The sequence below is a fragment of the Giraffa tippelskirchi genome, chromosome 2 (genome assembly GCF_054371585.1).
Source record: "Giraffa tippelskirchi isolate mGirTip1 chromosome 2, T2T-mGirTip1v1.2.pri, whole genome shotgun sequence".
Classification (NCBI taxonomy): Eukaryota; Metazoa; Chordata; class Mammalia; order Artiodactyla; family Giraffidae; genus Giraffa; species Giraffa tippelskirchi.
The window spans coordinates 66,422,976-66,436,397 of NC_137276.1; the positions used below are offsets into that span (position 1 = coordinate 66,422,976).

Genomic DNA, 13,422 nt, shown 5'->3' on the forward strand with positions numbered 1-13,422 from the left:
GAGATGAGGGAGCCAAGTGGTCTGAGGGTGAGAGAGTGGAGGTGGTGGGTGGTCTGAATGGAGAGAGAACTGAAAAAAATGAAGAAAACAGGTTGTGGGTGGAGGCAAGATAAGGAGGTGAGACATCCTCAGGGGGAACCAAAAGGAAAGGCTGAGAAGACCATTCAGGCTGAAGGGCTGGTGTCTTACCCCTTGGAGGGTCAGAGATTGGTAAGAGGCTTTGGGAACCATTTGGGAAAGTGACAAAGGCAGTAAGAAGGTAGAAACCTTCCAGCCTCTCACCATCTGCTTGACAAGGGGAGGAGATACAAGCCCAGGACACTGAGGGACGTGGTGAAGGGGTGCCATAGAGACCAGTGACTGACCTGGAGCTAGGAGAGGTCCTGCTCATTGAAATTGATCTCTTTTTGGAAAAAGGCACTAGGATGTGACAGGGGTTCCTGCAGTGGCCAGGATAGGAGAGCCTGTTGTTGTTCAGTAGCTCAGTCGTGTCCAACTCTTTATAATCCCATGGACTGCAGCATGCCAGGCTCCCATGTCCTTCACCATCTCCCAGAGCTTGTTCAAATTCATGTCCATTGAGTTGATGATGCCATCCAACCATCTCATCCTCTGTCATCCCCTTCTCCTCCTGCCTTCAATCTTTCCCATTGTCAGGGTTTTTTGGTTTTGTTTTTTTCCAATGAGTTGGCTCTTTGCATCAGGTGGCCAAAGTATTGGAGCTTCAGCTTTAGCATCAGTCCTTCCAATGAATATTCAGGGTTGATTTCCTTTAGGATTGACTGGTTTGATCTCCTTGCAGCCCAAGGGACTCTCAAGAGTCTTCTCCAACACCACAGTTTGAAAGCATCAATTCTTCGGCGCTCAGCCTTCTTTAAGGTCCAAATCTCACATCTGTACATGACTACTGGAAAAACCATAGCTTTGACTAGATGGACCTTTGTTGGCAAAGTAATGTCTCTGCTTTTTAATATGCTGTCTAGGTTTGTCATAGTTATTCTTCCAAAGAGCAAGTGTATTTTAATTTCATGGCTGCAGTCACCATCTGCAGTGATTTTGGAGCCCACAAAAATAAAGCCTGTTGTTGGGGGCACCTAAGGTGGGGAATCCAGTATAGGATGCCTCACTCCAGGAACTTAGCACCAGGTTGCCTTCAAGGGAGGCGCTTTTGACCCAAAGGAGAGCTTGGAGGAAATAACTTTTTAAAAATCATAGGAAAAATACAATTATTAAAAATAAAAAGAAGACATCTCACCTTAACATCAAAACAGAAATGCTAGAGAAACTTAAACCATCAGCAAACTCTATGCAGATAAATTTTTTTTCTTCCATACAAGAGACCCACTGCCTGCAGTATGGATAGGTCCTTACCAAAAATAATTACACAAGGCAAAAAATGTAACTCACCAGTGCTTTTATCATCGAGGAATTATTCTTGAAAATCTTTTATTTTTCCTTACTCTCTAATCTATATAATCAGTCAGATAAGCTGTTGATCTTCATTATGCAATTTGAAAAATTAGGTTCTGACTCACTTAAAAAATACACCAAATCTTCAATTAACTGCACTGAAGTTTCCTGCAAGACGCAGTGCAAGAGAAGTTTTTCTATTGAAATACCGAGGAAATGATTGTTAAACTTAAGACGACAGATTGACTGCATGGGGAATGTTGGCCTCAATGTCCAAGAGGCCACAGGCGGGGAGCAGAAGTGGGGATTTGCTGCTGAGGAGATGGCAATAGGCCCAGAATAAATAACACATCTTATTTTTGTTGTTGTTGTTTTGTCTTTAGGACACACCACGAGGCTTGTGGGATCTTAGTTTCCTGACCAGGGATTGAACCCATGCCCTCAGCAGTGAAAGTGTGGAGTCCTAACCACTGGACCTCCAGGGAATTCCCAATAACACATCTTATATTGAAGCCAACAAAAGGGAAAAAAGTCCTCATTCAACCAGGAATATGGGTAACTGGAATTTTAAAGAAAGATTTAAAAAATTTGCTGATTTTTCTCTTTTTAGAGAAAAGAAAAAAAAAAGTATGAACATTTATGACATTTAGTTTTAAAAAGCAACTTCCCTGGGGTGGGGAAGCCAGTTCACATCTATCCTGTCCACATCAGGTTGGCCACCATTACCCTATCTCCATTTTTCAGTGTCCACGATGTCTGTCAAGCAGGTCCTCTGTGTGGACACAAGGGGGCCTGCTCTGAACCAAATTTCTCCAGAAATCTTAATGAACAACTTCTCAAGTGACTCCAGTTAATGGAGGTTTGATTACAAAAAGCAAGGTTTTTCCCTGAACTGAATACTAACCATCTCCTTGTCTAACCTTTATACAGCTGTCTCCCATGTTCCAAGTCCTTTCATGGAGATAGTCCTCCCATGGCCTGTGAGGCAGGCAGAACCTTCCCCAGGTTACAGAGGAGGCAGTGGAGGCTCAGAGAATGGCAGGCACTTGTCCAAAGTGGCCCAGCCGGCACTGGGCAATCAGGGCCAGCTCACAGACCTCCTTCCTCCCAGGCCAGAGTGCCTCCCACTGGCGGAGGGAGTTGCAGGATGGCTTATTTTGGCAGACTTCTGCAATAAAACACTTTGTCTTTGGAATGAGCAGAGTGCAAGAAAAATGTCTCTTAGCAGGCGGTTTCCCTGTTGTTGTTGTTTTTTTAACAGTAAAATGAACCTGGGCGCTGGCAGTTTCCTCTTTAAAAGGTGGCCGTGATGGATCCCTCTTCCTCCAGTGTTGTAGTTTCAGAGCTGCTGGTTTGCCAACACATGACACAGACCATTTTACTACTGATATATGCACATGTCCAGGATCCTGTGAGTCAGTGAAAGTCCTCAAACCCCTTCACTCATGTGTTAATACCATGTCCTAGAGGGTTGCTTTATGTTTCTCCTGTGGGCCCAGGGATGGAAGGAGCACTGGATAGCTGGTTAATTTGGCTGTAAAAACCCAGTGGCACCCACTGAGCCTCTGTGTATGGTGACCAAGGAACAAGAAAGGCAGGGGTGGGTACATCCCAGGCACTGTCCCTTCAACTTAAAGGAAGAAGGTTTATTCCAGATTCTCCTGGAAGCAGGTAGCTTGCTGCCTATCTCCACCATCCCAGGACTGCGCATGAGATACGTGAGGCCCTTGGCTCTGAGGACCAGCCCAGATGTCCAAGCCCAATCGTGCTCATGGGCTTCTCTCCTCTATGACACTGTTGTGCCATTCTCTTGAAGACACATGCTCTTTGCTTTTGCAGCTTGGTATGTTGATCAGCTTACAACATTTTAAAGAGCCCAGGAAGTTAAAAGGTTAATGGTGGCAGCACCAAAGGAAGTTAAAGGAAATCTGTTGAGAAGGAGCTGGAAAAGGTGGCCAGTCTCTGGCCACAGCCTCCTGGGGAGGCTTTCAAGGTCCGAGTGCCACCATGCTGGCAGCCACTTTGCAGAGATGGTCGCTCAAAGATCCACAGTTCTCCACTGCCTTAAAGGGCATCCCAGCGCCCTTGGAGCACGGCAACATCAGAGGGTGCTAGCTGCCAGCAGAGGGCGTAGCTGCAGGGCCGCGGCAGAAACCCCAGCAAAGAGCTGGAGGAGACAGGCAGGGTGAGGGCAGGTGTCTCACGGTCTCCTGCGGTCACCCCCTGATCACCCTCAAGCCAGACCCCAGGGAAGGGTTAGGGCCGCAACCCTATGTCCAGAGGCAGCTCCCATCTTCTCCCTCCTCCAGGGTAAAACGCTTTTCCCAAGGCTTGGGCTGCCTGGCTTCACTTCTTGGCGACTAACCATGGACTCTGGCCCTTGAGGAGGCAGAGAGAGGCGAGTGTTTGAGGAGGAGCCCTGCTGGTGATGGGCACGTAGGGATGCCTCCTTGAGCCAGGGGTCCCACTGACCTGCGAACTTGGAAAGGGCCCTCCCAGTTTGGACCCACCCTGTTTATATTTCCTTCCTTTCACCACAATCTGGTTTGCCCTCTTGTAATTCTAGAAGCTAGCATGACCCAGGATCCCGCTCACTGGAAGATTCTATGAGGAGGACGAGATGAGTAAGGGGCCCCCTGTCTCCAGTGGCCAGCTCCTTCTTCTCCGCTGTTAATTCCTTCCTGGCCCCCTGGGTCCTCTCTTCATTCTGACCCCGTGGTGGCCACAGCATCCTCAGATGTACCCTCACTTAGTGCTCAGCATAGTCCTTGCACTGCCTGGCACCTGTTAGCTCCCAGAGGGCAGGCCTACGGCCCTTAGTGGCCCCTCTTTCCCTCCAACTGCCTGCACATAGTAGGTGCTTCATAAAGTATATTGAGAAGTCAGCAGGTCAGAGATGTTTATGAGTCCCAGCCGTGGCAGGGAGAGACCTGAGCTAGGTCCCTGAGGAGCCCAGTGAAAGAGAAAGTCCTTCTCCTCTAAGAGTTCGCTGTCTAGTTTGGGAGACCGAATTTCCTCCTCTAATAGAAGGTGGAGGGAAAAAGAAAATAAGACAGGGTTCTTGGTCATTTCGGAGAGGGAGACTCATCCAACAGAAGAACCCAGAAAGGCCTTCCTAGGGCCCTGGAGTCTGAGCTGGGCCTTAGAAGGAGGTAGAACTTTGACAGGTGAGAAAGCAGGCATTCCAGGCCGAGGGCTCCGCACAGGCCAGGTGTGTGTGTGTGTGTGCGTGCGTGCGTGCGTGCGTGCGTGTATGTGGGGGGGAGGCGGGGGAAGCAGAGGGTGTGTTCGGGAGCCAGTGAGCAGACCTGGAAAGGGAGGCCCCCATGGTGTAAGGCTTGCATCCCTGGCTCAGCTCTGCCTTCATCTATGTTTTCCTTCAACAGACGCCCAGCTGCTTCTCGGAAGCAGGGCTGTTCCAGGAACTGAGGGTCTCTGCATGTGGAATTCTGCCTAGGCCTGTCAAGCCCAGCTCCCTTCCCCGCGTCCTCCTCCCTGGCCCTCCTCCACTACTGCTTCAAGGAAACTTCCCCCTCGAAAACTCCCCTCCTTGGAGCAATGAGCTGCTGGTTTTTCCCTGTCCCTTCCTTCCTTCTCTGCCCTCCGTCTCCGTGTGGATCTCTCCTTCTTTTCTGGGCCCTCTTTTCGGTGGTGTGGATGGAGTCTTAGGTGCTTGAGATCTCAAGTTGCCCAAGAGTGTGTCCAGGTGCGGGGTTGGGGCTGGGGCCAGGCTGTAGGTATGTGGGTGAGGCCCCCAGGAGGGCACAAGAGCCTGGAGTTAGGAAGGCAGCTGTGTCCCTGTACATTCGTGGGGCTTTGAGACTCCAGCTGCTGAGTGGTTAAAGTTGTGCTGTTGAGTCCCTGAAGAATGCGGCAGCTTGGACACCGCCGGGAGAGACCAGGTCTGCAGCCACCGCTGCCCCAGGAAAGCTGACCTCACTCACCAACTCCGCAGGGCATGTCCAGGAGTCTGGTCACCCAGGGTTACGAAGCACATGCATGCGGCACATGGATTTGCAATGCCAGCTCCATGCACAAAACTGTCACAGCTGAAAATAACTCTAGGTTGAGGGGCATGGCATGCTCCAGTGTCCCAGTCCTCTCAGGAGCCAATCAGTCAGTGGAATCAGGGGGTTTCAAGATGTCAGAGGTCACCTGTCATTGATACCTGGGGAAACTGAGCAGTGGAGGAAGGGCTGGTAGCTGAGACTCCTGACTCCTGGCCAGTGCCAGCCCCCTTCTCGGGCTGACGCTGACCCTCCCCACATCTGTGGCTTTCCATTCTGCCAGGGGGATCCCTGGAAGCTGGGATCCCAGGAAGGGAGACCAGGTGGGGAGGAAGCACCAAGGGAGGCTGTGATGGGGCCATGGGGCGTGTGGGAGGCTGTGATGGGGCCATGGGGCGTGTGGGAGGCTGTGATGGGGCCATGGGGCGTGTGGGAGGTGGTGATGGGGCCATGGGGTGTGTGGGAGGCTGTGATGGGGCCATGGGGCGTGTGGGAGGCTGTGATTGGGCCATGGGGCATGTGGGAGGTGGTGATGGGGCCATGGGGTGTGTGGAAGGGGCTGTCTCCTCCTGAGCGAGATAGGGCTTCCTTTGGCCCCATGACTGCACAGGTACAAGTCGCTGACCTTGGTGAGAATCCTTACTTGGACCTAGAGGACCTGTTATACTATCACTCAAGAGGGGGCTGACTCAGGCTTTTGTCTAGCTGGGTGTTTGCAAGTCCCCAGGCAGACAGTGCTTGCCACCAGGTGCATCTGGTGCCAGAACATGGGGAAGGGAACAAACTAGAGAAGGTGGTTCTCCAGAGCAGCTCCCTGCAGGTTACAGAGAAGGTCACCAACAGGGCTGTGATCTGCCCCGTTGGTCAGTGCTGATGCCCCAGTCACTCCTTGAGCAGACGGCTCTCACAAGGGGGGCTGCAAGTCCCCAGGACCAGAGTGAGCATCTCTAACCTCCCTGAGTCCTCTCTGCCGCCAGCCCCTTGCGTGGCCCTCCCTAGTCCATCTCTCCTGTAAGACACCTGCCTCGTTCCTAGAGCTCCTGCCTCTTCCTGTGCTCCTGCCTGCCAGCATGAGTGTGGAGCCCCTGCTACTGCTTTTATTTATTTATTTGTGACTGTGCTGGGTCTTCATTGCTGCGAGGGCTTTTTTCTAGTTGTGGAAGGCAGGGATTACTCTCCAGTAGTTGCAACTCCCAAGCTCTAGAACACAGGATCGATAGTTGTGGTGCATGGGCTTAGTTGCTCTGTGGCATGGGGGATCTTTCCGGATCAGGGATAGCACCTTTGTCTCCTGTATTGGCTTGTGGATTCTTTTACTACTGAGTCACCAGGGAGGCCACCGCCTAACCCCCACCCCACTGCCACAGCTACTTCTTGACTATTTGTTTCCATGCTTCTGACATGGAGTTGAGTTGGGTTAAGATCCAAGTAAAGAGGCCCGGGGCACCCTGAAGTCAGGGGTGTGTGGTGCCTGGCTTGCAGCCCTGTGCCGGGGAGGATGTCTTGGCTAAGGATGTGCCAAACTTTGCGGGCGACGATGTGTGTACATGGTACTTGGTGAACTTCCCCCCAGGGGAGGGCAGTGTGGACACTGAAACCAGGCTGATGGTTTTTTTCTCTGACCACCAAGCCCGTGGAGGTGAAACTTTAGAGGTTCTTGCCCGCCTCTCCTGGGCTCTCCTGCCCCCGCCTCTGACTTGTTTTCCTTGACTCTGACTTATAAACTTTTCTTTACACATCTCTCTATTTTATTATCTATATTCTTGCCAGTGACTTTGAATCCTTTGTGATATCAGCTGAGGTGTAAGAAGTAAATGAGGGCTTCCCTGGTGGCTCAGTCAGTAAAGAAACCGCCTGCAGTGCAGGAGACCTGTGTTCAATCCCTGGGTCGGGAAGATCCCCTGGAGAAGGGCATGGCAACCCACTCCAGTCTTCTTGCCTGGAGAATTCCATGAACAGAGGGGCCTGGCAGGCTACAGTCTATGGGGTTGCAAAGAGTCGCACACGACTGAGCGACTAAGCACAGCACTGCTGCTAAGTCACTTCAGTCGTGTCCGACTCTGTGCGACCCCACAGATGGCAGCCCACTAGACTGTACCGTCCCTACGATTCTCCAGGCAAGAATACTGGAGTGAGGGGCCATTTCCTTCTCCAGTGCATGAAAGGGAAAAGTGAAAGTGAAGTCGCTCAGTCGTGTCTGACTCCTAGCGACCCCATGGACTGTAGCCTACCAGGCTCCTCTGTCCATGGGATTTACCAGGCAAGAGTACTGGAGTGGGGTGCCATTGCCTTCTCCGAAGCACAGCACAGCAAGAAGTAAATGAACAAAAGATGAGGGTGGAAACAAAGTAAGGTTTGGGTTTGCTCAGAGTTTTTCAGGGTGTTCAGCTAACACAGTATTTCAACTTCTGGAACTTTCCAGTGCATGTTTGACCCTATTTCAAAATCATTAGTGGGTTCTGATTGCTCCAGTGAGACCCTGAAATGGAATGAGGCAGTGAGTCTAGAAAAGCCAGGTTACACTCTGATTCCTTAGGACCTCGGGTGAGGGGGTGAGGAAGCAAAAGAAACGGTGAGGAGGGTGACATTGCAGGAAGTACAAGTCAGTAGGGCCAGGACAAGAGCATGTCTCCAGGAGGAGAGGATGGACAATGCTGAGCTGTGACTTACAGGGATCCTGGGCACTTTTGACTGTGCAGACGCTTTCCTCCAGAAAAATACAAAAAATTATCAAGGTGCTACTGTACAGCACAGGGACCTCTGCTCAGTGTTACGTGGCAGCCCGGATGGGAGGGGAGTTTGGAGGGGAATGGATGCATGTGTATGGACTGAGTCCTCTTGCTGTCCACCTGCAACTATCACAGCATTGTTAATCGGCTGTACTCCAATACAAAACAGAAATTTTTTAAGATTATATTTTATGACTGCTCTGGTAGAAAGATAAATATAATCCTGGCTGGATTCATGATTATATATTTATTTTTTTTCTTTTGAATTTAAAAGAAATGAAAACATTAAAATATTGTCTTATCCCCTAAAAGCCCCCCAAAGGCCCAGGCTTGTGTTCACTCTGCCTGGTGGAGCAGCTGGTTCTGGGTGGGGTCTGGGGAGTGGGCTTAGGCATTATTGGGGAAGTGCGCCATCCTAGGACGCCCCCTCAGTAGGAAAAGTAACTTGTGCCAGCTGGCAGCTGGGGCCTGGGTCCCTCATGCTTCTGCCGCCTGGTGAGGGGACAGATGACCACAGGGAGCAGCTCTAATTCAACTGCTTCGCTTTTCAAATAAGGAAGCCAAGACTCGGGGGAGGAGGAAGGTGTCTGACTTTCAAATTATCTGAGTGGACATTTGGTAAGAACACCCGTAAGGTCCCTGGAGTTTGGGCAGCATGTGGGGCCATGAAGACAAGAGTCTGTGAGTGCAGCCTTCCCCCACAATGCAGCAGGGGTCCCGCGAATGTGAAGCTCACTAACTTAGACTTCGTGTGACTACATGTGGACAGGGTCTCTGCCTCAGTGTGCTTTTGTACTGTCTAGGATGAAAGGATATATATATATATAAAGACAAAGTATAAACAAAATGGGGAAGGGTGTTTAAATTACTCAAGTATTTTGGTATTTTCAAGCCCTTAAGAAGCACCAATTATGTTGTAATACCTAACACTAAACCTGTGTGCTACCCCATAGGTAATATTCGCCTAGTCATTAAAATAGGTTTTATTTATAAGCAGGGAGACCTTTATAAATATTGTACTAAGAACAGTACAGAAAGCACTAAAATTCTATTTCTTAAAAAAAAAAACCAGAATGCCAATATCTCAGCCAGATTTGTTTCTGAATGTCCTTTGTTGGGGCGAAAAGACTGTTGGGGCAAACTTTTCAGCTGCTAGTTGTGAGTGGATCTTGCAAATCTACAGCAAATGAATGGCCATCATCAACAATAGCTGGTATTAATGACTGCAGCTCAAAAGGAAGGAAAACAAACCAAAAATCAAAAGTACTAGTACTTAGCCCTTTGTAACCCTGGGGGTTTGAAGGGTTTCAGCGCAACTGAACCTTACATGCGCACGTGGAGCTGTCATGAACGTGGGGTACATTACAAAAGACGTCGCTTCCTCTGTTGGACTTAAAATGGTTCAAACCATTATATTTCTTTCTCTTTTTTTTTGGCCACACGGCAAGACATGTACAACTTTTTGGACCAGGGATCAAACCCTTGTGCCCTGCAGTGGAAGTACAGAGTCTTAACCCCTGGACCACCAGGGAAGTCCTCAAACCATTATATTTCTGAGGACCCCTGCTTCTGGAACTTCCTGATTTAACAAGAAAAGAATGTAATTAATTTAGTGATGAATCAGGATCAAGAATTGCCATGTTTCACTTCTTTTAATAATGAAAATCCATAAGAGTTTAAAATATGCTGAGACACACCTAGCTTAGCAAACACCATGGACCTTCTTGTATCTGTGAAGTCACACACAAACCCGCCAGCACCTGAGTGCTGGTTGGCCCCCTTTGGCACTGGAACACAATAATTTATTAAGCTTCAATACTTAATAAGTGTGCACAAATATCATGCAAACATACAGCCATACTCACAAATGAAAAGTGTATTAGAGTCTTAGACGTATGCAAAACATCTTGTAAACAAAAGGGAAGAGGTTGGTATTTTCTGTACAAAATATGCAGGTTTTCCTTTTTTAAAAAATAATCTGTAAGATGCATCATACTTCGGGCATTTTCAAAAAGTGAAAACTGTATAAAAATAAATATTCTATGTACAAACACACACACAGGCCAATCCCAGGTTAGAGGCATCACTGCAAAACAAAAACAAACACAAAACAACATGGTGTTAGTGTCTGTGAGTGTTTATTTCCCTTGTGGGAAATGAGGTAGGTCTTGTTCTCGGTTGGATGGGAGAGCTTTCGGTAGGGGACCTGGGGGAGCCAGGAACCCCCTCCTCCAAGACCCTGGTGCTGACTGTCAGCATCCTGAGGGTGGGAAACGATTTAATACTTTTTCTTTCCAGTCATTCCCCTTATTGGTCACTAGAGGGCACTTTCTCTCTATGCGGCCTTTGGAGGCCTGGCTGTTGAATTACCGAATCTTCCCAGAATGAATCCATGATGTGAATTAACAGACATCAGGCTCTTCAGCTGCTTCTTGCTTCTCTCAGACATTGTACCTCTTGAGAGTGGCTCTTTTTCCCCTGCTAAGCTCAATCATTTCTATATCCTAACCATCCACAGCAACCCTGAAGAAGAAAATCTTTTTCTTAGGGGACACACCTCTTTCCTGCTTCTTGGAGCCTTAACTAGGTCTAGGAGAATTAACCAAGAGGATGAAGTGACAGATTTCTGCGGAGGCATTTCCCTTGAAAGCAGAGCTTTTCCTCTCTCTGGCTAGGGGGTGTTTCAGGCACCCTGGGTGAGTAGATGCTCAACCTACAGCCTGGTGTCTTGGTGGTTTCACTGCTTTTACCGAATGTTGTGAGCTAATGAGATGGCGGACGCCCAGCCAGAGGAGTGGATTCCTCTCCCTGTAAGTGTGAGTGCTGTCACTGGGCAGGACTGGATTAGTTAAGCACAAACTCTTAGACAGGTAAGGATCTCCAGCTCTTTAATGAGAATGAACCAAAATCTTGAGACAGTGGTGGTGGAGGGCTGGTGAAAAGTCTCTGAACAGGAGGAATGTGAAGGGAGGCCATGGGTGGGACTGCACGGGAGGTGCTGCCTTTTCCACGACTAAGTTGGGTTTCTGGATTAGGAAACCAATGGCCCTGGTCATGCCGGGGAGCTTTGCACATTGGGGGCCCTGGATGAGTCAGGTGACTATGTTGAGGGCACAGCCCTGTGTTGTCAAGTGGCTTTATGATGGCAAATGCCAAAGGCAAGTGTGAACAAAGGAAACCTCCCTGTTGGTAGGAACTGTGGGACTCCAAGAGAGGGTGGGCAGGTCTCAACGTGCAGAAGCATGAAAATCTGACTATTTAAGTTCAAGGGGAAGGGTTGAGTGATGAGCTGGCAGGTCTCTATGAGGAGGTATAGAATCCATATGACTTTATACTTAAAGCAACTGAGATTTCCTACATCTGGATAAATGTCATCTTATGGCTTAAATGGCCTCTTATGAACACTATGAGACTAGCTAATGATAACTGCTTTTGAAACAGGGTTTAGAACTCCTTGCAGAAGAAGTATGGTATAAATTAACCTCACGAAGCATAAAGATGTCATCTCTCTGGCTGCATGGAAATTCCATACACTGGGTTTGCTGATGCCTTAAAAACCATTTTTAAATGTTCTCAAGTGCATGCAGTGAGTGGACTGTTTAATGGGAACTCTGCTTTTGGGACTGTTCCTTTTTGGACCCATGTCTTGCTGCCTCATCTGCAGGAAGGCCTGGAATGGAAACTGTGCATGCTTTATCCCACGGCAAAAAATGGAGCCCACGTACAACTCTGCTCTGAGGCCCTGGAACCCCGGGAAAGCTTACCTTGTTCCAGCAGCCCTGGACTGGCAAGCCATCTTCACCCTGCAGTGAGGAAGAAAGGCAGACGGCTCAGACTCACCGGGATGGCCCAACAATTAGCAGGACAAGGGGAACAAGGGCCACAAACACTGTGTCAGCTGATCAGGGTGTGGCCCACCTGATATTGTCTGTTTCTCTTCTCTACCCCAGGGCCTAGCCTTGGAAGGAGGCAGGAAGCAAGCCCGCCTGTCTGCCTGCAGGCCGAGCTCACAGGTAGTTACAGTTCAAAGCCTAGATGGGCTGTCCTATTGCCTGTGGGCCCGGTGAGCAGAGGCGACCTGAGCCCAGAGGCCTGCTGGTCTCCACTCTGGCTGTCCTGGGTGCAGGGTGCCCGTGGGCGAGTCACTCAGCACCTGGAGGCAGCACCTGGAGGCTTCGGTTTCCTCCTCCATAAAACCTGGGGAAGGTGCGGCTCTATGGAACGAACACCCCCACTCTCTCATTCTCTGATTTCTCTCTCTTCCTTAGCAGCTGGGGGCAGACATCCAGGCAGCTCCCATCTGGTGATCAGTGAGGAGGAGGGTTGATTTCTCAGGCTTTCAATGTAGGGCCAAGATGCCTTCAGCAAGGAGGGGGGGCTCCCGGCACAGCCTTAGCTGTCTCTGGGGGCTTGGTGGGGGGAGCAGTGGCAGGATGAGAATCCAGCAGGTGCCACGTGTCCCCTCTGCTGGTGCACCCACTGAGTACCTGAAGCCTCAGGACATCCTGAGTCTCCTCCCCGGGCTGTCCTGGCTGCTCTGGTGTGCCCTGGGGGAAACTAGAAACCCGTGAGGAGCAGGCAGGGAGGGTGAGGCTGAACCAGGGCAGCGATCTGGTTCTCAGTCTGAGTCTATTAGAACTGCAGCCCAGATTCTAGAACTCCAGGTTCCAGGGCGGAGAAGGAGATGCACACAGGGTTTCAGGAGACCCGAGCAAGTGGTCAGCCCCTAAGGGGCTGGAATGGGAGGCCCCTATGCCTGAACTTACTCATCCACCCACGACAGGTGTGGAAACCGCGCACCTGGAGCCCAGCAGACAGCCGGCCCTGCATGGGGGCTGAAGAAGTCTAGTTACCTTGTACTAAAAATCCTGATCAATAGTGCTGCTCCCCCCCTGCCCCGCCCACTGCCCCACACCCACAGTAACACAATGCAGGAGACAGCAAACAGCAACAATTCAAAACAAGAAAGGGAAGGTATGTAAACTTCTATAGCAAAATTAATAGACAAATGATACGTTATTGGACAAAATGCCAGTTTGCATTAAAGGTCAAAACAAGGTGACTTTCACCATCCCTTCTGGGTTGGGGAGGTTCTGCAGGGGGAGGTGGTGCATCCCAGGGTTCCATGAAGACCTGGGTCCTGTTTCCCAGCCTGCCACAGTGTGACACTTCACATGGACTCTGGGAGGGACAGAAGCCTCCGCGGGCCACAGTGGCTTCCCATTGGCACGTGGACGGTGGCAGGGGGGACAGAGGAGGGCTGGGCAGGCAGGGAG

General features: G+C 50.0%; 1 protein-coding gene across 16 annotated transcripts in view; it reads right to left on the bottom strand.

The window, feature by feature from the left end:
- Positions 1-9,782: 9,782 nt before the first annotated feature.
- COL13A1 (collagen type XIII alpha 1 chain) overlaps positions 9,783-13,422 on the bottom strand; it is a 154,151-nt gene continuing 150,511 nt past the window's right edge. For all 16 annotated transcript variants that reach the window (XM_081568226.1, XM_081568261.1, XM_081568241.1 and 13 more), the window contains 2 exons: positions 11,911-11,949; positions 9,783-10,232 (listed from right to left, as the gene is read on the bottom strand). In XM_081568226.1, the coding sequence (XP_081424352.1) occupies positions 10,230-10,232; positions 11,911-11,949 (42 nt within the window). In that variant the 3' untranslated portion in view covers positions 9,783-10,229. The remainder of the gene's footprint in view (positions 10,233-11,910; positions 11,950-13,422) is intronic.